The sequence below is a fragment of the Alnus glutinosa genome, chromosome 1, assembly GCF_958979055.1.
Source record: "Alnus glutinosa chromosome 1, dhAlnGlut1.1, whole genome shotgun sequence".
Taxonomy (NCBI): Eukaryota; Viridiplantae; Streptophyta; class Magnoliopsida; order Fagales; family Betulaceae; genus Alnus; species Alnus glutinosa.
The window spans coordinates 37360695-37388182 of record NC_084886.1 but is presented as its reverse complement, the minus strand read 5'-3'; the positions used below and the strand labels follow the sequence as shown (position 1 = coordinate 37388182).

The following is a 27488-nucleotide window of genomic DNA, read 5'->3' as shown; positions in this document are numbered from 1 at the left end:
AGATGCGAAGGGGTGCGTGCAGCACTAGGGTTTACGAAAAAAAGAAATGAAAAACTGTGAAGGGGGGAGGGGGGTGCGGCACTGCTAGTGCTAGGACTTTGTATATATATATATTTTTCTTTTTAAATGTGCGGGGAGGGGTGGGTCCCCGGGGTTTTTAAAAACCCCAACCCGCCCCGCACATGTATATCAGTTTTTGACCTGCACCCTCAAAAAATAAACTAAAACCCGAGATTTTAGGGGCGAGGCGGGGCATGCGGGTTGGGGCGGGTCTGCGGGTATTTGATCAGCCCTACCCGTGGCCCATGGGGATGGCCCCAGGGCAAACTCTCAATTTTTTATTTTTATTTTCCTGCTATGGGGTGGTTCGGACACCTCAGACCGGCAAAAGGGGTGGCCAAGGGGGGGTGGCTTAGCCACCCCTCTTCTTCTTTTTTTTCTTTTCTTTTTTTCTTTTTTTTATATAGTGCCACATGTCAACCTCAGCAGTTGACACGTGGCGAACTGATAAAATTTGGACGAAAAATCTAACAGAGGTACCAAATGAGTTTGTACCCCTAACTCAGGTACCACCTATGATACAAATGAAAACTCAGGTACTAAATTTAAAAATGCTTAAAACTCAGATACCAATGAGGTATTTAACCTAAAAACAATTAAAAAAACAATACTATAGATATCAATAAATAAGTTTCACGTCATTTTAATACCCTTCTATTGATAAAAAAAATTCATATCCCTAACATTTCTCAATTTGAAAACTTGGCACTCCTTCGTATTGAGCTCCTTGGTTCACTTGTACACCAACATAACCAAATAAATAAATAAATAATAATAATAATAATAATAATAATAAATAAAAAGAAAAAAAAATAAAAAGGAAGAAGAAAGGCCCATATTAATTTTGATGGACTGGAATCTTAAAAAAAAACACACATGTTTCAAATGAGAGATACGAATCTTCACTACTTTACAAGTCAAGGAAAACCTTCCTTGAAAGTACTCTTTTTTTCTTTTCTTTTCTACCTAATTATGCTTACAAAGAATCTACGTTTGTTAACAGTTTCTTAAAACCAATTAATCACTCTTAATTATGCCTTCACAGTAGTATTAAACAACTAAACCTCCTTCTTCTTCTTTTTTTATTTTATTTTATTTTTTTAATAACAAAATCTCATCTTATTGAGTTAAACAGAACGATCCAAAAACCAACATCTATGAACAATTGCTTTCCCAATTAACAATACCACAGATACTGCTTGGAATATCTTCCAACCAAACAAAGTCTAAAACATGATTGACTGCCACCCTTGCAAGGGTATAAGCCGCTACATTTGCATCTCTTTTTACATGATGATCTAAAAGAGCTCATCTCTTGTTGAATGCCTTCCACGGGATGTCCACTTCATGGGTGCATTTTTTGCATTTATCTCTTGATCGATCCGCAAAGCATTACCTTAAAAAATTACATCAAAAAAATTCACCTCCTTACTTTACCCCAGAAAGGGCCGCAATAGCTTCATCTTACTTTTGATTCCACTACAATATGTTGGGTGAAACTGCATGCTCCCAAGAAACATTCTTCACTGTCCCGAACAATAATGCCTATGCTAGTGTAGCCCTTCATTTTATTAACCGCAACATTTAACCTTAATCCTACCCGGGGGGGTGGGTGATATTGGTCTCATAAATAAATTTGATAAAAATATTTGAAAAATTTTTGTTGGTAGAATTGGTTGGGGGATCCATTTGGGATCATCCATGTGTGGCTTCCCCACATCGGCTAGTGGTGTGTCTAAAGTGGCAACATGGTCCTGGAAAGTCACTGCCACGCCACGCCGGTGAACCCCTGGCACGAGTTTGAAAGGAATTCGCATTGAAACTGTACAACTATGCTTCCAATCAAAACCTGCCCCGTTTCATATCATCACGAGTCACGACGCTAGTTGTACCCTTTCTTTTCTTTTTCTTTTTTTTTTTTTTTCATTCAAAGATGCCTTTTAAAATAAATAAAAGAGATCAAATAGTATAATGTTCAGGGTTACAAAGATTTTTTTATAAACTAAGTCTGAGCATAGGGGTAGAGTATCTTCTACCCATGTAAAGTCAGACTCAGACCATTATAAATTACATCTGCTGCAAGAATACTTAGACAACAGAAGATGCCTCTACGTTACATGAACCTCTGTTTGATCTAAGAGAGGGCACATATTCTAAGCTATAAAATAGTCCTTAACCCTAGCTTTTCATTTGATTTGGATTTAATTGTTGAATTTTTAATTTTAAGAATATAGTTTTTAAATTTTTCCTAAAATTAAAATATGTTATTTTGTTTCTTTATCGTCAAAGTTAACATGTCACATGTATCTTATTTCACACGCTATCATCTATATTAACCCTCTGAATGCAATGCCCCGTTAGCAAGTACCTAATCATTCATAAAAAAAACAAATATTATTGTGGGGTTGCTCTTTAGGTTTTCAAATTTTGTGTTATTTTAAGTTTCATGCGTTGAATCGATTAGTTTTTGTGATTTTTTATTTTAATTTTTATGAATGATTTAGTACTTGCTGATATAACATTGTATTGGAGTGTTGATATGTGGACAAATTATTAACTTTGATAGTAAAATAATAAATAGATTTATTTTAAATTTGGACAAAACATAAACATCATTTTTCTTAAAATTAAAAATTGAAGGAGTAAATACAAATAAATTGAAAACATCAATTATCAAATAGGGAAACACATCTATTAGAAAAAAAAAAAAGGTGATACACGTGTCGATATTCTTGATTCACCAATCAGGGGGATCCGTGCGCGTCCTTCAGGCACAGCCGGGTGAGGGACCCACGCGAAGAGCCCGCGCGCACTCACTCCCTCGTGATTGGATCGCGAAAAGAAAGCGCCGAGTTTGTGCGCGCGGACTCTAAGGCCGATGGCTCCCCCCGTAATTCTAGCCCAGACCAAGGACATTTCTGGGATTAAACACTCTCAAAAACATGCGTAATGGTTTTCTCTACTTTTCTTTTCTCTTATCGAAGCTCGGGGCGGACACTTTGCACAGAAAAGAATAAAAAGCAGTGAGAGATAGAATCGCGAGGTTCACACTGCTACGTTAATGGCGGTTAGGGTTTTTCATTGATCTCCCCCCAAGTAAAAAGACCTTAATCGCCTTCCTGCGCTTTCTCTCTCTTCTCTTCCCCAAAAACCAAAAAACCCTAATTTATATTACTTGAGGCGCATCAAGTTCGATCGAATTTCTCTAATTTGGGCTTCGAGTTTGAATCGCGGATATAGGAGCTGGCATGGGCGCGCCAGAGAAGTCGCAGGCCAACGCCAATTCGATGCAGGTGAGTCTGCTTTAGTGTAATCGCAAGCTCATTACTTTGCCCTAGAACTGAACTCGATGCAGGTATATTTTCTTTTTAGTGGTCGCTTTGAAGTTTGAGTATGGTGTTCGTGACTTCTAGTCTGTAAATTGTAATTTGTGGTGTAATTGTGTGATTACGGTTAATTTAATTGTGATGAGGTCGGACAAGTTCGTAGGTTGAGTGTAAACGCTATTAATTCGATTTTATTAGTTTTTTCGGGCTATTACTTTGGGATGTGGTGTGGAGAAATGTTTCATCATGTTTAGCTAGGCTGCCGTTTTGGTTCGTTAAGGAGTACCAATCAATTTTAGTCCCTTACTGCTATAAAGCATGCAGTGCTGTTGAACTGGCTGAAAATGCCAAAACGAGTAATATTGTCGTGGGCCAGGTGGAGAAATATTGTGAAGTAATTATTTATGGAAGTGTTTAACGAAGTTACTACAGTAATTTGAAGGGCTTGTGTTGGATATCAACTCTTTTTGCAGTGGAACAGTATTAATGGTTGAGGTCTCCGCTTAACCTTATGATTTTTTTCATAAGTTGGTTGGAGGGCAAGTTTGATCCTCAAAGTGGTAAATGAGTTAAAGCTGTAGTCTGGTACCTTGTATTGGACTATTTGAGCTTGAAGTTAGGAAACATTTTTTACTTATCAAAAAAAAAAAGTTAGTAAACATTTTTTCACAGCCTTGGTGGTTTTTGCTTAGGTGAAATTTATCAAACATTTTTCACAGGCTTCTTTAAGCTCAGTTCAAACTTCAAAAGCCATTTTGGCTTGATTTAGTGAGAGCTCAGGATTTTGAAATAAATCTGATTTGGTTTGGGAGTTTTTCCACTTTTGTATGTTGTGTTTGTAACTATCTTGGCAAGTAAGGGGTTTGGAAGATTGCTGTCGTGGTTTTGTCGTTGCACAAGTTCTTTTTGAGGAAGTTCCTTATAAAATGGCATTTTTCTTTGGCGGAATGGTAATTCACAACCTCTGTCTTTCTAAGCCATTTGTTCATTTCTGCAATACCCAGCTCATCGTGCTACATGACTGGCTATTGTACTCAATTAGTCTAATAGTTGAATGAAATGGCTAAGTTTTTTTATTTTTTATTTTTATATTTTGAGATTTAATGCTCTGGAGTAACATGATTTTTTCAATAATGCATTCAAACAATGGAATATGGTGCTGACATGGCCTAAATTCCATACTTATAGAAAAAAAAAATCCATCTATATTATCCATACCATATCTATTAGAGTCAGGACTCACTTTTAATTAAGATGCCCTATATATATATATATATGTTTAGAATTGAGCATACTTTAATTCTTAAAATTTATCGTTTTACCTCATTTCTGTATCATCTGCACTGTGATGCGCGTATGTGGGAGTTTTTATGATGCCAGGTATATCCAATTAAATTATACACGATAGTTATGGTTATTCCCTCGCCTTTTCTAGTTTTACTGAATTTCTGGACCTGTGTTTTTTTTTTTTCTTTCTTTGTAATTGAGTGTTTTAATTGTATACTTCATGTGCACTTGGGTTGTTCTCTTCCGCTCTTTCAATGAATTGATTTGCTCATAAAAAAAAGGATATTCTCAGGTTCCAATAAATACAAGGTTTACAAATGTTGCTCATCAAAAAGTAAAAATGTTTACAAATGTGCCTGTGCATGCACATGGCTAAGAATACACACACACACACACACACACACACACACTCACTCACACTCACTTTTTATTCTATCCCAACGTTTCAATTTTTTATTACTCCTGATAATGCTGCATATTGAATAATCACCATTTTGATGTTAGGGGAGCTTTATGGGCCACCCACTTTAGGGAATAGAATTGGCTATTCAAATTTGACAACTAGAATTGGAAAGTAGAGGAAATTAGCGTCATATTTATAAGATCTTAACACTTGCATCATCAAAACATCTTTACCAGAACAGAGAACTTGGTTGGTGTGCCATATTTAGCAGAGGCTTTTGAGATTTCGGACTTGAGTACTGATGTTGAGATTCTCTTTTGAATTTATTGCTGTTGACGAGGAGCTATTTAAAGTCTTAGGATTTGAATTTGAGTGCCGATGTTGATATTCTCTTTTGTTTCATGTTGTGAACATATTTGAGTTATGTCATTCCTTTAGCTAAGGAAATTGGAAATGCTATTTATACTTAATAGATGATGTGGCAGCTGAGTTGTCAAACCATGTGTAGTATAATACCCCATCCCTTCTGCATTCAGCAACTGCTGGTGGTCTACCACTTACTTCCTCCGTCCCCTGTCGTTGATCTTGTTTAGAAAATTCATTTTTTGAAGGATGTCATATAATGGAGTAAAAAGAAACAAGTTTCCAAAACTTACCTTTTAAACTTATCTCTCATGTTAGACCTTTTTTGTGCTAGACACCAACATGCTTCCAATATTTATTGGATTTTTAATAGCCTCTTTCATAGCTTGCATGCATGTTTTTCCTTTTCAAATATAGGCATACAATCCCATGGGATAGCTGTGGAAATGTGTCATGTGGCTTCTTAGTTTTCAATAGTCATAATAGTTACCTTTCTATCCATAAGCATGTTGTTTTGGGTTTCTTAGATAATGTTATTCGAGTTCATTGTAGTTAATGTGCACTTGCATTATTAATTATTGTCCTTTTCTCACTCTACTTGCAGCATTATTTTCAATTTATATTTGTTATTGTTATTTTCTTATCCAATTTGAAATTTCTAGGAATGCTTGTCTTTGTGGCATGTTGTCCTTGAGATGAAGTTTTGGTCTTTCTGAATTTTTGGCAACATTGATTGTATTGACTAGATGATTTATAGAAGTGGCCCGTCTAATTCTTTTACTTTTTATTTTTTAATTTCAGCGTGTTAAGGTATACCGTTTGAATGATGATGGGAAATGGGACGACCAAGGAACTGGGCATGTCAGTGTTGACTATTTGGAGGTTCGTTCATATCTTAATCTTCTTTGATGTTTGTCTGACATTGATGAGCACATTTTAGAGCCAAAACAGTTGTCTCAAGACAACTATTGAAAATTTAATTGGTTATCTAAAAACTTTCTTGCATTTTGATTGAATGCACATATAACAGCGATCAGAAGAGCTGGGTTTGTTCGTTGTTGATGAAGAAGACAATGAGACATTACTTTTGCATCGTATTAGCTCAGATGACATTTACAGAAAGCAAGAAGGTATTTTTTGATCTCAACTGATGAATTATATTATTTTTCCTTTTCCAGTTGTAGCTAATACATTATGCCAAGTGGTTTCATCAGGCTATAATATGTACTTATTTTCAGATACAATTATCTCTTGGAGGGATCCAGAATATTCTACAGAATTAGCACTTAGTTTTCAAGAGACCACAGGGTGCTCTTACATATGGTAACAATTACATATAAACCTTTTTTCCTTGTTTTTCCTTCAAAAGCTTTCTGCTTCGGCCACCATTTGTTGCCTACTAAATATCATTCTTATTTTTGTTTAGGGACCATATCTGCAATGTGCAAAGAAACCTGCATTTCAGTACTCTTAACAGTAAGTTTCTGCGATCAAAATTTTGTACAAATTTGGAATTTATTCATTGCATCTTGAATTTTTGACCTTTGTATATCTTGAAGCTGGTTATTACTAGTTGACTGAAACATGAGGTGCATCTATAGTATCCCAGGGCTATTGTTATATGATGACTTCTCCATATGCTCTAGAATCTCTCATCTTTCTTCCCCCACTTTCCCTGTACCCCAATGTTTTGGATTTATAGTTAAGTGGGTCTGTCTGGTTGAGTAGTGTAGTGGAATGTAGGCATGATTAGTGTGAAAATTAAGGATGGTAAAATTTTGTTAAACCGGACAGCCAGCAGATTAAAACCTAAACTTGGAGTTGAAATTAGGAAACTTGTCGAGATATACTTTATTGAAGGTTATGAAACTAAGAATGAAATCCCCAGTATAGTCATGCAAGGGTTTATGTTTTGATTTCAATTTGAAAATTGCTATGGAGTTTATTTATTTTTTTGATAAGTAAGTTTAGTTTTATTGAAAGCGTAAGGCGCCCCTACGTACACTGGAAGTATACAACAGGAAACACCTAATTAGAAAAGGAAAAAGAAGCAAGAAAATCAGCAAAGCTGATGGATAAAGGGTACAAAAAAGCCATCGACCAGAGATACAGCGTATGGAGAAACAACTCTAACACCTCCTCTAGGGAGCTCTCTAGGTTCTCAAAACACCTAAGGTTTCTTTCTCTCCAAATACACCAAAATAAGCATATAGGCACCATCTTCCATGTTGTAGCGCTCCTTGATCTCCCAGACTTCTACCAACAAGCAACTAGGTCTAGCACACTTCTAGGCATGACCCAAGAAATACCAAAGCGAGAGAAAATGTTGTTCCACAGAGCGGAAGCCACATCACAATGCAGAAGAATATGGTCCACTGATTCCCCATCACGCTTGCATAGGCAGCATCTGTCTACAATGATTATGTGCCTCTTCCTGAGATTGTCCAAAGTAAGGATTCTACCTAGAGCTGCAGACCAAGTAAAGAAAGCTGCCCTCGGGGGTGCCTGAGACCGCCACACTCTCTTCCAAGGGAACCGAGTTCCTTCAGAACACGTCAAGGAACCAAAATAAGACTTAACCCTGAACACACATTTCTTGGAAGAGACCCAACTAAGGCAATCTGCCCGATCTCTATTCACCCTAGTAGAGTCCAAAACCTGGAAGAAAGAGGTAAAAACATCTACTTCCCAATCATGCGCCTCTCTAACAAAGCTCACATTCCACTGAATGGACCTGCCCAAAATCTCCATATTGTCAGCCACTGACGCATCCTTCACCCGAGCAATGCCAAAGAGATCAGGAAACACCTCTTTCAGAACTGTATCTCCGTACCACAAGTCATGCCAAAATCTAGTCCTACTTCCATCCCCCACCTCATATCTAAGAAATTTGGAAAACGTCTCCCATCCTTTCCTTATGAACTTCCACAACCCTACTCCAAAAGCCCCTGCAATCTCACGAGAGCACCACCCACCCCACAAACTACCAAACTTGGAGCCCACCGCAACTCTCCACCAAGCATCTCTTTCCATGCCAAAGCGCCATAACCATTTTCCTAACAACGCGCGGTTGAACAACACCAAATTCCTAATGCCAAGCCTCCCTTTTGAAATTGGGGTACAAACCTTCGCCCAACTCACCAAATGGTATTTAAATTCTTCTCCCATTCCATCCCAAAGAAAATCTCGTTGAAGCTTCTCAATGCGCGAAGCAACAAACACCGGAATAGGGAACAGAGACATGTAGTAAGTAGGTAAGTTGGAGAGAGTACTCTTGATAAGGGTCACCCTCCCTCCCTTGGAGAGATATAACCTTTTCCAACTAGCCAACCGATTTTCAACCTTCTCGATAACTCCATCCCAAATACGAGTGGACTTGTAGGAAGCCCCCAAAGGAAGACCCAGATACTTCACTGGCAAAGAAGCAACTTCACACCCTAAAATGTCGGCTAACCTTCCCACTTGGACGACATTCCCCACTGGAATAATACTGGTTGGATCTGCAGTTTATTGATAGAAGTTAATTAGTTCTGAATCCATTTAGTAGAATTATTGGTTGGATCTGCAGCTCAGGTGCTGACTATTTCTTATATGGGTCATTATTGGTTGAGAGAGTGAGAGAGAATGTTGAGATTGGGGAAACTAGTCTAGTGGCACGTGCATGCTAAAGAAGTGGGGAAATGCTACTCATCCCAAAAATTTTCTCCAAAATTTAGTTCCCAAATGATGCGTTACAATCTCATGTGATCTATCATTTTGGAAAATGTGTCACAATCTCATGGGATTGTGACACATCATTTGGGAACAAAAATTTGGAAGAAAATTTTGGGAAGTCTAGCATTTCTCAAAGAATAAAGTGGTTGGGGGTTTATGTTGCTTTATAATGGCACTCTTGATTCTTGGTTGCAGATGCTGTTGGATTTCCTCTTATTTCAACCACTGAGTGGTTGTGGGAAGTGTTTATTAATTAAAATTTAGTTTATTTAAGGGGCTAAAATAAAGTAAGCGAAGCTACCCTTCTTGCAAAGTGAGACCCAACTACTTTTGTGCATCTTTAGCACTCTTTCTGTGTTTTATTCTAGTGTGTTCTTTTAAACAGGATTTTTTCTTTATTTTCCCCCTTTTTTCATGAATTTTACTGTGTTTTAAAAAACTGGTGAACATTTCATGTTTGTTGGTTTGTTTTTTTGTTCCTTTTTTTTTGTTTTTTGTTTTTTTGTTTTTTCCGGATAATGAAGTTGATCTTGCTTAGAGAAGTGAGCATTGTGTATACATACATGGAAGCTGAACAACAAGACGAGTAAAGCTAAAAGGCAGTGGAAGGAGACAGTTACCCAAGAAATAATCTGAATGGTCAACAATATAGTAGTCCTCATTTGTGGAAGTGAAATCCTTTAAACTAATCTTTAATAATGAGTAAACGTTAGTTCAAAAAATATCTGTGAATTCAGTAGGAAAACTCCATCAACAACCAATATGAACATATGGATAACCACAATGTCAGTCTCCATCTTGGAGTTTGAAAATACTTTCCTACTTTCCTTCTTCTAGATGCACCACAGCACGAATTGATAGATGTTATGCATGAGATCAAGGTGGCATACCTGCAGGCTCATCCTTCCTTGAGGTCAACTATTAACTTGGGCCATCAGCCAGTATAATCCAAATCCACACAATACTATGGTGCATGTGGAAAAGTAAACAGGAACTAAATAAATATTGTTCAAATTTAATTTGCAAAGAGAGTCTTGTAATCATCTGATTTCTTGTATCCGTGGTTAGAAATTTCGTCCATAACAGTGGCGCAAATAAAGAATCAAGTTTCTGGAAGGAATTGAAGATTTATGTCAAAGTCGGAATCAAATAATTGTTACCATTGAGAAGTCCTTCTCATTGGGAACAAGCCCACATTATTAGAGGAAACATCATCTGATCTGTCCGTACACTGGAAATTTCTGTATACATTTTTATATCTCTTATTCTTATTACATTTGCAGGGTTCTTTTTTGTCTGGACCATAATTTATGTTCTCTTTTGTGATATATGCAGACGAGACATTTCACAGTGTGAACAGCGAGTTGAGGGAGTTGCCTGCAGTTGAGCTATCCACACTTCCTCTCATACTTAAGGTTCAAAAGGATGCTCTAGTTCTATCTTATTTTATAGTCTGTTTAAGTTTCTTCTTACTTATCAAAAAAAAAAAAGTCTGTTTAAGTTTCATATTTATTCCTTATTCCTTTTTGGCCAATAAGCTTGGTGAATGATTCCCTATTTTGCTTATCACTTCATCTTGATATTGGTGGCATTTAATTGTGAATGTGATCTCCCTCTCTCTCTCTCTCATTATTTTCTTGCTATTTCCTCCTGCTATCTTAATTAGCTGGATGTAAGTGTAAAATTAAGCGATTAATGACATAAGACAAGTTGGTTAATTATGAAAAGTTATTTGTTTCTGTAACATGCTTTTCATTCTTTTCAGTAGTTTGTTGCTGGGTAGCTTGAACAGCAGAAAAATGTTCCATCAACGTTTTCTCTCTGGTTAGCTTGGGCTTACTATTGTTTTATTTTAAACAGCCTGGTTATGACTTCTAGGATTTCAATATGAGAATTGCTATTGCCACAGCCATAGTAGCGAGGACACACTTATGCCATCACAGCCAAAATGGCTGTTGTGGAAAGATGCACCCAGCCTCTCTGGCTGTGTTACTAGCTTCTTCTTTTTTTCTTTTTTATATATGCCAGCCAGCTGGGTCAGGGATCTGATTTCATCTCTATCTTTCCATGTATGCAAAATCTGGGGGTTGTGGATGCTTTAAAAGAATTAAATTTAATGTGATACTTCTAGCATCTCTTTTATGATACTCTTTTTGTTCCTTCTAATCTTCTTCTTGTAAGAAAGCATTTAGCTGTCTACTTCAACTCATAAACTTAGTAATTTGAATTTTACTCCCTAATTGCATATGCTACTCTTTGGCAATGATTGTGGGTTTGGAATCCTATTTTTTATTTTTTATTTTTATTTTATTTTTTTCATGTTTAGTTAAACCGGTTAGTCTTAACCATTTCAGCAAAATCAGTTTTAGCCTTTACCAGGCATTTTTATCCTCATTACTGGGATGTATTACCCTCTTATTTACTAATATTACTTTTGTAACGGTCTAGGAAAAACGTTGGCCACATTTGTGCTATTACTCCAAAATGATTAATTAAGTTTCAATTGACGCTTTATAAAGTTTAGTTTCACCTAGTAAAGGAACGTGAGACTTAGCATCCATGGACTCTTTTATAATCCACCCACTATGTGTGACTAATTTTCTGGGATGTCACATTCTCCTCCACTCAAATCCTTGATGTCCTCATCAAGGTCCACGTCATGCAGTGCTCCAACGCCACATGGTGTTATTATTGCTCCATTTGTAACGACCCAGAGAAAGTGCTAGTCACATATGTGATTTTTTTTTTTTTTTTATAAATAATTTAATCTCATTAGAAAGCGCAGAAGGGCGCAACCCGTGTACATAAGTATACCGGAAAGGCCTCATATTAGGGAGAAAAAAAAGAACATAAAACAAAAATTCCCGAAAAACTAGAAAAGTGAGTAGGAGTATTATATGCCGCTATCCATGCATACAGGGATTTGAACATAACAGTTTGTAGCTCTACCAACAAAATTTCACAATCTTTTAGTTGCCCCACATGGAGGGTGGTTTATAAAGATAGTCATAAGGCTAAGTCCCACATTGTTTAGTTACTAGGTGAAACTGAGTTTTATAAGGAATTCTAAGGAAGCTCCAAATTTACTAGTCTTTTGGGGTGATATCGTAGATATAGTTAGCGCTTTTCTTTGGTTCGTTACAAATGGTATTAGAGCTACCTACTAACGCCATGCCATGTGGTACTGGAGCATCACATTTCATGGGCCTGACGAGAACGTCAAGGGTTTAAGTCGGGGGGGCAAGTTTGTAACACCTTGGTCCCATATTGAGAAGAAGAGTTGCCCACATAGAGTGGGTGGTTTATAAAGATAGTCATGAGTGCTAAGTCTCACTACTTAGCTACTAGGTGAAACTGAGCTTTATAAAGAGTTATAGGAAATCTCCAAATTAACTAGTGGCTTTTTTGGGGTGATAGCGCAGATGTGGCTATGCGCTTTTTCTTGAGTCGTTACATCTTCAAAGCTCCTTGCGTTCTGCTCTCTCCAAATGCATAAAAAGGTGCCATCCTCCAAACTTCTAAAATATTTATGGCTTCCCAACTGACCTCTCCAGCTAGCCAGCAACTTTATCACCCTTCTAGGCTTTATTTTATTTTATGAATAATAATTTATTAGAAAGAAAAGCTTAAGTACTCGAAAAGTATATAATCACCCTTCTAGGCATGACCTACTCTACATCAATAATAATTCTCATCACTTCACAATGAAGGAAAAGATGATCTATGGATTCCCCACTCTTGCACATACAACACCAATCCACCACTATGACGTTCCTCTTTCTCAGGTTATCCAAAGTTTAGATCTTCCCTAGTGCTGCCGTCCACACCAAAAACGCCACCCTCGAATGAGCTTTAACTCTTCAAATGCTCTTCCAAGGAAATGGGGAGCCAGTTGGATGAACAACGCATGATAAAAGGATCTTTCTTCAAACTTTTGCCTTTTGGAGGGGATCCAACAGATTTTATCTCCATGTATGCTATTACTCTAAAATGATTAATTAAGTTGCAATTGAAGCTCATTAGTATCACTTATAAAGTCATGTCTTACCTAGTAAGGAACCAATGTGAGATTTAGCTTCCATAACACTTTTATAATCCACCCACTCAATGTGGAAAATTTATGCTCTTATTGTGGGACTAAATTTATAGGGTGTCACAACTTTATATGACTGATTTAGTCATATATTTATACATAGGATATTTAGGAACGTATAATGTGGTGTGGTTGCATTTTCATGTGCGCAACAAGTATTTATGTATATTTTGATAGGCATAGTGATAAGAGTAACTTAATATCAGTATGTGCTATGTAGTAAAATGTTCGTAATTTTTGTTAAATCCTTTTGCTTTCACTGTAACATCAATTTTCTTGCTTACATTTTTCTTTTAAGTTATTACGCGTGCACCTACTCTACGGATCGTTTTAATAAAATTGATCAATCTTTGTTTTGCAGACTGTGGTTGAAAGTGGCATTGCTGATCAGATGCGACTGACAGAACTCATTTTGAATGATGTAAGTGTGTTCATCTTGTTGATGTAGGTAGTGGAACCTTGCCCATTAAATTGGTCCAAGTGTGCCAGTTGTAATGAAATATTTTGATCAGTTATACATTTTTAATGCATGTCAGTTTAAGAACCTATTCCATTTCTTTCATGTCTTAGTTGTCTAAGAAAATAGTCCATTTATTTCACGGCAGACGTCTCTGACCATGTTTTTATATAATCTCGAATTTTTCCTTCCTTTGTTAGTTTGTAGATGATCCACTTTTAAATCTCTTTGAATGAGTTGATCACTTATCAAAAAATCTCTTTGAATGAGTCATCTATTTTTTTTTTATGCAGCAAGAATTTTTCCGAAAGCTGATGGACCTGTTTAGAATATGTGAAGACTTGGAAAATATTGATGGTCTTCACATGATATACAAAATAGTCAAGGGAATTAGTAAGTAATCCTTTCCGTTCCGCCAACATTCTAATTATGTACTAGTTGTATGCATATCCTTCATTGGTATTGAGTGACTTGTGTCTGGTTACTTGCAGTTTTGCTCAATAGTCCTCAGATCTTCGAGAAGATATTTGGTGATGAATTGATCATGGATTTTATTGGTTCACTGGAGTGTAAGTTTTACTATTGTTGTTTTTAAAGTATCTTATGGTAACCTTTCATATATGTATTGAGAATTAATATTTGAGCTTCATAATTTAGTTTTTACTGTTGTTTAATTGACTACACTTTTATGTATCCTGTAATGTGGTAGTAGCGTATTGCGTCTTAGTTAACATGAGGTGCAGTTAATGTTTTTTTTTTGTTTTCATTAATATCCAGACACTTCATTTTTAGATGGATTTGTTTATCAATACTCTCTCTCTCTCTCTGCCTTGTGCCACTCAGAATCGTAGATGTGTAAATCTGTCATGGCTGAGTTTTTTTTGTATATCTATTTTGGTCATTAGGTGACCAATTTTTAATGTTTGAAATTGAAAGATTGATAATAATATACTTTATCAATGATTACTGAGTCAGCATTGGAACAACACTGTTTTATTTTGCATTTATGGTGTTTAATATTTTGTTAGCGTCCATTATATTAGTATGAATAGCAACAAGTATAACCTGTATGTTACTTCTATTATTATCATCATTATTTTTTATTTGGGCCGGGGGGATGGAACATGCATAATTCTTTACATTTTCTTAAGTTCTATTTGTTTTTTACATTTATGCTCCCAATGCACTTTGTTACTTATTTAGCAAATATAATGGACATCATGGTCATATCTAGTAGTTTTTTTTTATTATTTTGTAAACCAAAAAAAAAAAATTTATGTCAACATTCTTGGCGCATATGTACACAGAATTGATGGTAGCTTCGCTGATGGTTTGGTTTTTAGTTCTTTATTATTCATCAATTTTTTTTAATGATGTTGAACCATTCTAAATGTAATTTGCAGATGATCCCGAGGTCCCTCATGTCCAACATCATCGTAATTTTTTAAAAGAGCATGTTGTTTTCAAGGAGGTATTGTCTTGGTAGCTGGTTATTCTTCTCTTTTATGGAAGGAGGTTGAGATGGGTAGATGGAAGCAAGTTGCTGCTTCTTGCTAATTTGTGGACATTTATTCATTTTTTGTAGGCGATACCAATTAAAGATCCTTTAGTTCTGTCAAAGATACACCAGACGTACAGAGTTGGTTATTTGAAGGTGTGAATCGTTAATGATAAACCTTGGATTACTTGCTTGCCTGTTTGTGATGTAATTCTTACTGTCCATGTTACTCTTATATTACCTCTTTTAGGATGTTGTTTTGGCTCGAGTATTGGATGAGGCCACGATTGCAAATCTCAATTCCATAATTCATTCAAACAATGCTATTGTAAGATTTTAAAAATGGTTTGTTCAAATATATCGAGTGCTTTGCTATTTTGCCTCTAATTGTGTTTTTCTGTTGCAGGTTGTTTCTTTGTTAAAGGATGATAGTACCTTTATTCAGGAATTATTTGCTAGGTTGAGATTGCCCTCCACCTCTGCGGAGTCTAAGAAAAATTTGGTATTCATTTTTACTTGAACTACCTACATCTTTTCTTGAATATGTTAGTGTAACTGTCAATTGGATATCTAACTAGTCCTCTTAATGCTGTGAATCCCCCCCCCCCCCCCCCCCCCCCCCCCCCCCGGTTTTCTAATTTCTATTCCATTTAGTATTCTGTTTTGGATTGATTGAAATCGTAGTCTTGTTTGTCACTTTTTTGTTCATGTTTTTTGGTCTTCTTACTTTTTACTCAACTTCATGATGGTCATGAGGTCGGATAGTACTTGTCTAGATCCTGGACTAATTGCTTGGTCTTGCTCGCTTTGTTAATTGAGATATATCTTTAAGAGCACAATCTCTTAAAGAACACTGACTATTGAGGACATTGAATTGGAGATAAATAAAGCTTTGTGAAAAATTTCCCACTTTTGTCCTTTGATTTCAGCTAGTTAGTTACTATAAAACATGCAATCATTGGCTTTTTTATGTGATGATTTTATATTTGTACCACTTGTTTGATTTGATTCTAAACTTAAAGCGAATTGATTGTGGCTGTAGTGTGTTAGAGATAGTGGGTCATGCTGTTTCAATAACCTTAGTACTAACCCTGTATTTCTTTTCATGAAATAGGTATATTTCTTGCACGAGTTTTGTAGTTTAAGCAAGAGCCTGCAGATGGTCCAGCAACTTCGTCTATTTAGGTATGCTATTTATACTAGTTCTGCAATTATCCATGTGGATGTAGACATTGCATGCTCTGTTGCTAACCCTTTGTTTTGAAAGTGATTGCTGCTCTAAGTGTTATCTTTGTGATTATTAAGTCAGTTACTTAATGTTTTCTTCTTGTTGATATGTATATGTTTCTAAGAGTCAAAAGTCTAAAATTCTTGCAGGGATCTCATGAATGAAGGAATCTTTGACATCATAACTGATGCTTTGCAGAGTCAAGACAAAAAGCTTGTTTTAACTGGGTAATAATGAACACCTAGTGTCTGTCTATGGCCTTTTTGTGCTTTAGATATAAAATTTATCCCTTTGCATGATATAGTCCAAAGAATAATCACCATCCTAACAATAAATCATTCTAATGGATGCAGGACAGATATCCTCATTCTTTTCTTGAATCAGGACCCAAACCTTCTTCGTTCTTATGTAGTTCGGCAGGAAGGAGCTCAACTTCTGGGACTCTTGGTATGCACATCAAGCTTTTTGCTTATACAGCCTTATATAAGATCACATGTGGCACATAAACCAAAGAGCGCTTTTTACTCACATCAGCAAAATATTCTATGTTGATAAGTGGAGCTGCACCAGTGGACTCAGAGCCAAAGCATGATTCGCATTTATTAAGACAAAAGGAGGAGATGAAGAAATATGGAACGTGTTAAATATGTGGAATCTAGCTTTTAGGATTGCATACCCAGCTAATGAGATGCTCTACATGTTACATACCTGAAAACTCAATAGATGTAAAGATTAGTTTCAATGCTTCTATTATAGCGTGTGATGGTATAGCATTTGCTGCACCCCCTCTCCTCCCTGAACGGGCACTGTACTCTTTCTTCTGGACCCCCACCATCAAATTCTGAATGTAAGTTAGCGTAGCTGTGACAAGCTGCAAATATAAAGCTTAAAACTGATACATTTAATATTGAAAAATGATGACTCTTATCCTGAAAGAAGAAAAAATGGTTTGAGCTGCACATGTAGGTTGCCAGCACTAGTGGTTGCCGTTCTTTGACCTTTAGACATGCAACTTCTTGTGCAAAGCTGGGCTCAAGGTTTTAGTTGCAGAAACAGTCTAAAATCCAAGTTGCCAAGCCAACATTGTTGTTGGGTTTAGACTTGTTTGTTGATTAATAGTAACATGTGTCTTGAAAGTTGTCTACTTAGCTATATTATGAACAGTAACTCGAACTAAACTTAGTACAACTACGTGTACGAAGCATTAGGCTTTTCTGAAACCATAAACTTCTGAGGTTCAGTATATGCCACCCAGCCCTTCTTCTCTCTCTATCCCTGCCCTAGCTGTGGCACGTGAGAGCGCATTACTCTAGGAGTTTGCCTTGTTTTGCATACTAGTCGTTCGGTTGCTGTGCGGGGATGGTGTTTTGAGCATCAAGTGTTTGTGGGTTGCGCTAGTAGCTCGCGAAGGGGCGTCAGCCGGCGGGTCTCGCGACTATGTGGCTCTTTTCCGTCGAAAATGTGAACATCCTCTGGGTCGGCCGCTTGGGTTCTGGGTGTTTTTTGAGATGGAGATAAGTTTTATTGTGGAGTCGAAGACCTTTGTCTTCTCGGTTCTGGATGGGGCGTCGACGCTGAGGGTGGGGGAGAAGAGAAAAGCTTCTCCGGCGAAATTTTCATTAGTTCTTCGTGTTCTGAGTGGTTGGCTTTGACGTTGGAGAATCTCGTGGGTTATCCGAAAGATCAAGTCTTCATCAAATCTTTCAGGGAAGGATCGAGAGTCTTGATTGCTCGAAGAGGGTGTAACCAAGCCGGCCGTTTCTTAGAGGCAACATCATTCGGGATGGGTGGCCGGAAAGGGTTTATTTGGATCCCTGAGGGACGTGGAGGGTGGGGTTGGATAAAATTCTTCGACGAGCTAAGAAAGGCCGCAGTTTCCTTCTCTGCTTCAGTGGGCTGGGGGTCTGGGTCCATGCATGAGTTGGTGGAGAATAAGGGGAAGGAAGTAGAGGCATGGCCGGGTTTGGCTCCTTTCACGAAGTGGCCCTCCTTTGTGGAGGTGTTGAAGGCAGGCTCGGCCGCTGTTGTGAAGAAGGTGCCTATCGTGGGGGATCGTTTTTCCAGGAGAAAGGTTACGCCGGTGGAATAGTGTGATCTTGACCTTCTACTGGCGGTGAGGGTGTTAGATGCAGATCTGAGGTCGGCGTTGGACTGTTCTACCTTGGAGTCTTCTTCGTTTGATCTGTTGGGTAAGGACCAACCTCTCCGTCCGCCGGGTAATACTTGTCTTCCGCATGTGAGTTTGAAATTTGAAATTTCAAAGTTGCGCACATGGAGTAAGCGGGCCATAGGGTTCAACAAGGTTTTGGGCCGGGCTGCTAAGAAACTTCTGGGCCGGCTTGCAAGGTACGGATTGAGACGAAAGGGCTTGCGTTTGGGTTGTCTCATGCCAAAACCCAGTTCCTCCAGGTCTTCGAGTTTCACGCCTGAGACGACGATGGTGGCCTCTTCTGGGCTGTGCGAAGACATTCTGCCGGAGTTGATGATGGAGCTTCCCGATGGGGATCCTTTGTGCGAAGTCAGACCTAGGGGTGGGTCATCTCTAGTTAAGTCGACTCCTCCATTCGTCTTCCCACCGCTGCTGACTGCGAAGATGTCTCCGGCGACCTTGGCTGCTCTTCAGGCGTTGACTGGGCTTTTGTGTGGTGCAAAGCTCTCCGTCTCAACTATTCCTTTTCCCTCAGGGGCCTCTGAGTTGGGGAAGAAGATGCGTTCTTCCCCCTCCCCCTTGCTGCAAAGCCGCCCTATCCAGCAGTATTATAGGAGGGCTAGGGAGCTGGGGTAGGGCATTCTGTGGTTTGGAATGATGGGTTTTTATCAGACTCTTTGGAAGCCTCAAAGCTATCTGCTGGACCTGCTGTTTTTAAGGCTACAGGTGGAGAGTTTCATGCGAAAAAGAAGACAGAGACGCTAGCAAAACAGGGTCTATTTAGGAAGGGATTTCTCAATCTTCCCCCGATTGTTTCTGTCCCTCCCGTTTTGCCGCGGGAGGTCAAGGACGTCGGGGTAGCAGGTCCTTCCTCTCCTCCGAGTGGATGCATCATTCCTCGTTCTGTTGAGGGAAATGGTTTCTCCCAATCTCGGAATTGGCCTGTCGGTTTTGACCATAACGGGGAGATCGTAGTTTGGGAGGAGGAAGACGATTATTGGGAGGGATTGCCCTTGGATTGGGCTTTGGAAGGGGGCTTTTGGGGAGGAGGCCTCGGCAATTAGGGATGCAATGGAAGAAGATTTTCAGCGGGAGAAGATGATTGCGCGCCAAAAGTCTAAAGAAAAAAGGGAGCTACTTAATTTGCATAGTTCCATTAATTATGGTATTGCGAAAGATCCTTCTAGGAGTAGGAAAGGCAAGGCACACATGATGTAGGTTTGTGTGCTTTGGTGGGTGGTGGGTTGTTTAGTTTCCTTCTTGGGTTCTATTATAGTTTGTTTTGGGGTTTTTCTTCGGTTTCGGGGGTTTGGGTTTTGTTGTTTCTGTTGGGTTTTTGCTGGTTAGCTTTGGTTGTTTCTGTGTATACTTCCTATGTACGTAGGGGCGCCTTACGCTTTCATTTATAAAGTCTTCTTACTTATCAAAATTAAATTACATGGTAGTAAACTGTCCCCTCGGAAGGACACATGTTTTACAACCAATATTGACTTATGGTTGTTTGTTGATGTATAGGTTAAAGGAATGACAACAGATTTTGGGGAGGACATGAATTGCCAGTTTCTTGAAATTCTGCGTAGTTTACTGGATTCGTACACATTGTCCGGAGCACAGGTGCCTGCCCTGATCATTCTTCCTTCGAATATTTGTTTCAATTACCTTTTTTCTGAACTGGGCTTTTGTTCCGATTTTGAAACAATCTTTAATCTCATTTATGCTTTTTTCTGTTTTTTTTACTCTACTTCATATCTTACATACCGTGTCAGCTTGACTGCTTGCGTTGCAAATTTCTCTTTCCATGTAATTAAGCTTCAGCACTATCACATAGCTTATAGCTGAGCCTGAATTTGAACTTGTTCGGCAATAACAAGCCTGACTTTACAATTTTCAAACATGGATTAATTGGCACTTTATTTTGTCCATGCAATTGAATTGAGGTACCAATTTGTCATTTCTCTCTCTCTCTCTCTCTCTCTCTCTCTCTCTCTCTCTCTCTCATGCAACCTTAAAAAATTTCTCTATTTATTTTCTAATAACCTTGCATTTAGAGTCTGCGACGGTTTGAGTTTATTTATGCAGATGTAACATTTTGAATGTTGATTTGTATTTTATTATATTTCTGCTGAATTGTTGAAAATACGTGTCAGTAAAACTAAGATGGATTTCTTTTCCATGCTTCAGCTTAAAGATATTTATATGCGTTATTGTTTGTCATCGAGTTTTTGATCTTGCTGTTTTGTTGCAGAGAGATACTATTATTGAGATTTTCTACGAGAAGCATTTGGGTCAACTAATTGATGTTATAACAGCATCTTGTCCTTCGGAAGGCATAGCTCAATCAAGCGGTAAATCTATGGGATCTGGTGGAAGAATTGGAAATCAAAATGGCACAAAGCCTGAAATACTGTCAAACATATGTGAATTGCTATGCTTTTGTGTTCTGCACCATCCATATAGAATAAAGTAATCTTTTGGATGCCTTTCATTCAATATTGAGAATTGAATTCCTGCAGAAGACATTCAACATGTTAATGTGCGGGTTTCTTTTCTGTTTGCAGGTGTAACTTTCTCCTTAATAACATGATAGATCAAGTTTTGTTGTTGACACGAAGAAGGGAAAAATACCTAGTTGTTGCTGCTGTTCGTTTTGTTCGCACTATTCTTTCCCGCCATGTAAGTAAATACGTCTTGATCACTGAATAACATCATATGGCGAAATTTATTTTTTATTCATGGTAGAATATTAACAGCCAAAAATGCGATTAAGAGGAAATTTGTAGTTGCCAGTGCTATGTTTGTAAGAATGCTTGGAGACAGTGGATCATTTGCTTCTGCATTTCTGCTTATTAGGTGGGCTCTGCTGGGTTGATTCTGGTAGTGTTATTTTAGATGACTATCATGCATTTGCATTAGTAGCCAACTAGTTACTTATGTAAAATGTGCTAGATTTGGGCAGGATGGGCATCTCTCATAGACAATGCCCTCATGTCAACTTTGTATCTCAATCTCGAAACTTGTGCATATGTTTCTAGGCCCTTAAAATTTACTGGTGTATTCTGGGAATCTATTAATTGTATAATGCTAATTATTGTCTGCGATCTCCAGTGGACTATCATCTCTTGTGGTTAGTGTATAACAACTCAAATTATGTGCTTATATGCAGGATGAGCATCTGATAAATCATATTGTTAAGCACAACCTTCTCAAACCAATTGTGGATACCTTTGTTGGTAATGGTAATCGTTACAATCTGCTCAACTCGGCAGTTTTAGAACTTTTCGAGTACATTCGAAAGGTGCTCATTTTTTAATACCTCTTTTTGTTTGGATTTTAGATATGTCTGGAGGTAAATCTCTACTAATTATCTTGTTTCATGCAGGAGAACCTTAAATTTTTGCTTAAATATATAGTTGATTCGTTCTGGAACGAGTTGGTCAAATTTGAGTATTTGGTTTCCATTAACTCACTAAAAGTTAAATATGAGCAGGTATTCTCCCATCTTGCTTATGATTTTTACCACCTGATTTTGGATTCAGAGTTTTTTGATCTCACCTATGTTTGCAGTCCCTGGAGAATTGTGGACCAAAAGGCATTGGTAATGTGTCAGACCCCAGAAAGCGAATTGATGAGCGTGCTCTGGAGAAAGAAGAGGAAGAATATTTCAATGAGGACAGGTACGTATAGGGAAAATATGTTAGAAGAATTCTTTGCCAAGATTTTCTAGCGATAGCCTCTCAATTTGGATACTTAAATCAGTGATGAAGAAGATACAGCATCTGCATCAATTTCAAATACCCAAAAAGTACAATCTCAACCTGTTTTATCTAATGGAGTTACTCCAAGCTACCCGCCATTAAGGTAAAGGAACTGTTTCACTCTAGAAAATTGGACAGAGACATTTCAGAGTATTTTTTGAATCACCCCTTTGCTGTTATCTTGATTTATGTCTCGACTTTTGCAGTCCTAGATCTGGTGGACTGGTTGACTATGATGATGATGAGGATGATGAAGACTACAGACCACCACTGAGGAAGCAGCCAGAAACTTCTGATGAAGATGAAGGAACAATGGAGTCTCTTAGGTTGAAGCGGAAACTGGTATCCAAGGATAACAAGCCTGAGGTGTCAAAGAAGCAGCGGATTGGAAAAAACTCAAAGTCAAAAGAAAGTGTTTTTACTGCTCTGTGCTCAACCTTAAGCCAGGCAGTGCTACCTAGTAAGAAAACTGCAAGCACCACACAAGCGACTCCGCACACAGCTGATGCTGATGGGAACCAAAGCTCAAGTGAAGAAAATCATCAGGAGAATAAACCTGACACTGACAGAAGCTGTTCTGATAACAACAGCAGTACTACAGATGAGAACCACAGAGAGAAGGACCTTCCTGCTTCTAGAATATGTTCTGATCACTTGCATAGCACTTCAGATGATAGACAGTTGGGTGGAGAGGACTCTCCATTAATACCACCAAAATCCTCACCAGAAATGGCTGTAAATGGATCCTAATTTATGCAGCATCACATTCAGAGGGGTTGCCATTGTTTGTTCAGTTTTCTTCAACTCGTGGGATGTTCTTGGTGGTGGAACCGAAGGAAATAATGCATTTCAAAAGAGAAGAAGTGAACAGAGGGGCATGAGTTTGGTTGATGGCTTTGCATTGATGATAGGAGGGGTTACTGTATAGAGCTACTGAGAGGCAAAAAGTAATCCAAACAACGTGGGCCCATTCTCCCCCTTTCACTTGGTCCTTCTGATGCTTTGAGCTTAGCTTAGCAATTGTCTTCTGTACAACATTTATCAGCATTATCTTTTTCTTTTTATTTTTTCTTCCAATTTTCTTACATGTTTTCTTTTGCCTTGTTTTTTTTTTTTTTTTTTTTTTCAATAACCCTTTATTTGTTTTTGTCCATTTTTGGCTATGTGAATCATATGATATAGGGGGCACAAATGTTTGCCCTTCATAGTTCTGCAGTTTTGTGGTGGGTGTTGTTGTAATAGAGGCCTGGTGAGGTGGTTAGAGGTCAAAGTTTTCCAAACGTAGTTGCAGTAGTGAAACTCATTATAGATAGGCCAGTGTAAATTAGATTTTGAACACTTTCTAACTTTTGAAGGGTCTCCAAAAGATCTTGCCATCGCTTCTAATTAACATTATGAATTTACTATTCTGCTATTTCTTTTATGTACAATGAATTGTTTTCCCCTTCCCATAGCAATTGAAATATAGTTGAATTGACTTGAAAATAGAGGTTTGAAGTTATGCACCAAAGTCAGATTGGACCATCAGAACCCTAAGAAGTCCTTTCGTGCCCCCTTTTTATGATTCTATCCACTGGGTGATCCCGAAATTAGGAGACAGTGAAAATGAGCTATTGATTTCTTTTGTGTCGATGACAAATATGATTATACTACCAGTAACCGGCCCAATGCAACAGTCAAGCGATTTCTTAAGATGAGCTATTGATTCCTTGTGTGTCACAAGAAGATTTTTGTTCAAGAATGAAATTTTATTGGAACTATCCATATCCGGTTCATCTTTCAGAACAATATCACATTGCGAATCTGATGAAATAGATTCATTGGAACAAAAGATTTTTGTTCAAGAATGAAATTTTATAGTAAGTATCCATATCCAGTTCATTTTTCAAAACCATATCACATTGCGAATCTGGAGAAACAGATTCATTGGAACAAAAAAGGCCCAACAGGGTACCGACCAGGCAGTACTGTGGAAAGAATTTGCTCGGAAGTGGTTTGGAAGCTTGTAACTTGGATCCATTGGATACTTCAATAATCTTTGTAAGCAATTTATCACCCAATTTTGCCCTCCGTTTATAAAGGGCCGGCTCCTCTCCAGTTAACCAACCGGAGAGGATCCAAATTTGTGTACGATGAAAACGTCAAGAGTTTTCTCTTTCCCCCTCCATCAAGCATTTCTAGATAACAACAGATTGAGCTCAACCTTATGTTTATGTCTAAAGCAACTAATGTAATACCTCCCAAGGAATTTTTTAAGATGACTAAGAACATTTTGATATAAATATAGGTATTAAATTAAATCAAATATATTTGAAAAAATATATTTAATGTTTAGTTTGAGAAGTGGATGATCAAATATTAAGCATTTGCACTGTAGCTTGATCACGTGTATACTAGAGAATCATGAAGATCGATTTCTTTTATGAGCAACAATTAAATTAAATTCTAGTGTATTTTGGAGGTATTTTTACGTACGCTTGCTTTTGAAACGTAACACTGCTGCAGCCTGCATGAAATTGACACGTGTAAACTTTAGAAAGAATATAAAATTGGGATTTGATTCTTACACTACACCATCATAACAACTGCACAACAACTCCTCACATGAGGGTGGGCCCCACTGTTGTATTGGTGTTATAAATCTAACATTTTCCTATAAAATTTCTACCGTTTGATTCTTTTACCAAAATACCAGTTATGTCTCCAAAACTTTGCCTATAAATAGGCTGGATTACGGCACTTATTTTTGCGCGCTCTCTCTCTCTCTCTCTCTCTCTCTCTCTCTCTCTCTCTCTCTCTCTCACGTCCTAACATGCGGGAGTTTTTTTTTTTTTTTTTTTAAAGAAAAAAGTGAAAATTATTTAAGAATAAAAATTAAGCTTTGGAGTTACTTGAAGTGGGAGTGCCAGGTATAATTCTTTTATCCTTACTTTATGTCTATTCTAGTCATTAGAATTTAAGTTATGTCGATATAATGTCTAAATTGCTGGGGAAAGTGTGATTGAATATCTCAAGGAATGATATTATATTCAATCATTCTTTTAAAATTACAAATGGGTCGTTATGCAGCCTAAATATTATTAGGTATTTACAATAGTGCCATTGTAAATTTGTAATGCCCAGTTAATGTTAGAGGTTTAAATAAATATTATACTAATAATGCTACATAGTTGTTATGATGCCCAAATAATACTAAGATATTTTAGATATGTTGTTATGATGCCCAAATAAAATTAAGATATTTAGATATGTCGTTATGATGCCAAAGTTGTATTATAACATTGCAAACATGTTGTTATGCTGTTCAAATTTTTAGGATTTAAAATAAGGCTCAAGAATGAGAAATAAAGAATACAGGCTAATATAAAGGTATAATATTAATACAGAAAGTATACAAAAAGCATACGAAGATGCATAAAATCATCTAAAGAGTCTACACCTAAACAGTAAGTTCAAAATTACAAACCATGCATTATTTTACAAAAAGCATGTTATATATGTTTTTTTTAGACTTGTTATTTTGATTACACTTATAAATATATTTTGAAATATTTAACACGTGTTGAATGAAAATATATTTTCAAATGAAATGATTTATGAGAAGAAATTGAGTTTTGGAAGAAAAAAAAAATGTGATTTGCAAAAATGATAATATTATATGAAATTATTTATAATTGCATGCAAAGGCCTAGAGATTAGGTGGGAATTATGCGCCTAACACTTCGATGTTAGGAAGGGGAAACAAAGTTTCCTATCAGCGCGCCTAGCAGTTAAGTAGGGTCACACGCTTAACATCTCGAAGCTATAAAAGAGATAAATTATTAGCAAACTTGCGGTTAAGTGAGGTAATACTTATTAAACTTTTGAGGATAAGTGGGAGTATAACTTCACTTATTGTTATGATGATATGTTATGTGCTTAAAGTATGTTGAATTTTAAATTGATGTTTTACTCATCATGTTATCACATTATTAATGGTCAGTTTGCTAAGTGACCATAACATATCAGTTAAAAGTGTCGAAGACTTCAAGCCATTCTCTATAACGTGCAAGGGAAATTGCAGTCTGTCGCGAGAGAGATGAAAGGCCGAAGACAAGCGTGTGACTAAAAAAAATGCTTCCTTAATAAAATGACGCCGTCCAAAAGAATTGATTTTTTTTTTAATTTTATTTTATTTATATCAAAATTTCATTCAAGAATAAAAAATCTATTAATCTGCTAAAAATTATTTTAAATTTTTTTGGGGTGTTATATTAGTTATTAGTTATTAGTTATTAGTTAAAGACTAAAGTATAAACTATAAAGGATTAGGGTTTTAATGTAGATGAAGCTATTACCTAATGTTAGTAACTTAGTAAGTTAGTATAATTGTATTAATGTATTAGTATATAAGTTAATTTAATTATGAATCTATGATATTATTTAATTTGTAATTATAAATAAACACATTACACATTGTTAATTATAATACTATTAAGTCTATTATACATTTATACTATTAACTTGAATTGGAATTACATAAATCACATTGTTACTTATCTAGTAATAATGTGTATATAATTATATAATTTATATTAATATTATAGAATTTAGACAATATATCGACATAACTTAAATTCTAATAACTAGAATAAATATAAACAATTAGAGGATTAAAGAATTATACTTACTACTCCCACTTCGAGTAGCTCTAAAACTTAATTTTTATTCTTAAATATTTTTCATTTCTTTTTTTTTTTTTTTTTTTAATTTTTTTTTGTAAGTTAAAAAGTGTCAATTACATGCAGCAGTGTTACTTTTCAAAAGCAGGCGGCTGTCATAAAAATAATAAAAAAACAAATACTCGAACAAAATTCTGGTTGAACTGAGAAGGACACGTGGCAAAGTTTGATCCCAAAAGGCGCCACGAAGTGGGCATTCTGGTTACCGAGGCAAGACACGTATCGAAACGCGAACACGTGTCCACTTCAACCAGCTTTTCGTATAATATGATGATCTTCGATCTTCTTCATCGTCACAAACTGCTCGAGCTCGAGTGTACTTAGTGTCAGCTTTCAATTAAGTACGTCTGCTGTGTACGTGCGTAATCTAATTGCAGAGGGTTCCTCTGAGTGAATTTTGGTTTGGGGCTCGATTGAAGAAATAGCAGGAAAAT

At 37.0% G+C, this 27488-nt stretch overlaps 1 protein-coding gene across 2 annotated transcripts; it reads left to right on the top strand.

Moving 5' to 3' along the window:
- The first annotated feature begins 3028 nt into the window (after window positions 1-3028).
- On the top strand, window positions 3029-23756 carry LOC133879943 (uncharacterized). 2 transcript variants are annotated; one of them, XM_062318771.1, is made up of 24 exons: window positions 3031-3353; window positions 6241-6321; window positions 6470-6569; window positions 6678-6762; window positions 6866-6915; window positions 10489-10568; window positions 13608-13667; window positions 13997-14096; window positions 14195-14272; window positions 15107-15174; window positions 15289-15357; window positions 15452-15529; window positions 15608-15703; window positions 16316-16386; window positions 16579-16656; window positions 16783-16876; window positions 20094-20192; window positions 20824-21041; window positions 21137-21251; window positions 21742-21873; window positions 21958-22065; window positions 22143-22252; window positions 22335-22436; window positions 22540-23756. In XM_062318771.1, the coding sequence occupies exons 1-24, from the start codon at window positions 3309-3311 to the stop codon at window positions 23081-23083; spliced, it is 2661 nt and encodes an 886-aa protein (XP_062174755.1). In that variant the 5' UTR covers window positions 3031-3308; the 3' UTR covers window positions 23084-23756. The 2 variants fall into 2 exon arrangements, 1 of the variants encoding a protein (XP_062174755.1); XR_009902165.1 differs by lacking the exons at window positions 21137-21251; window positions 21742-21873; window positions 21958-22065; ... (1 more) ...; window positions 22335-22436; window positions 22540-23756 and having other exon boundaries at window positions 3029-3353; window positions 16788-16876; window positions 20824-20864.
- Window positions 23757-27488: the final 3732 nt, after the last annotated feature.

Excerpts from the sequence above, each read along its gene's own strand:
- LOC133879943 (XM_062318771.1), top strand. The coding sequence starts at position 3,309 with ATGGGCGCGCCAGAGAAGTCGCAGGCCAACGCCAATTCGATGCAG. Across the intron at positions 20,193-20,823 it reads ACACATTGTCCGGAGCACAG|AGAGATACTATTATTGAGAT; the intron begins GTGCCTGCCCTG and ends GTTTTGTTGCAG. Across the intron at positions 22,066-22,142 it reads TAAAAGTTAAATATGAGCAG|TCCCTGGAGAATTGTGGACC; the intron begins GTATTCTCCCAT and ends CTATGTTTGCAG.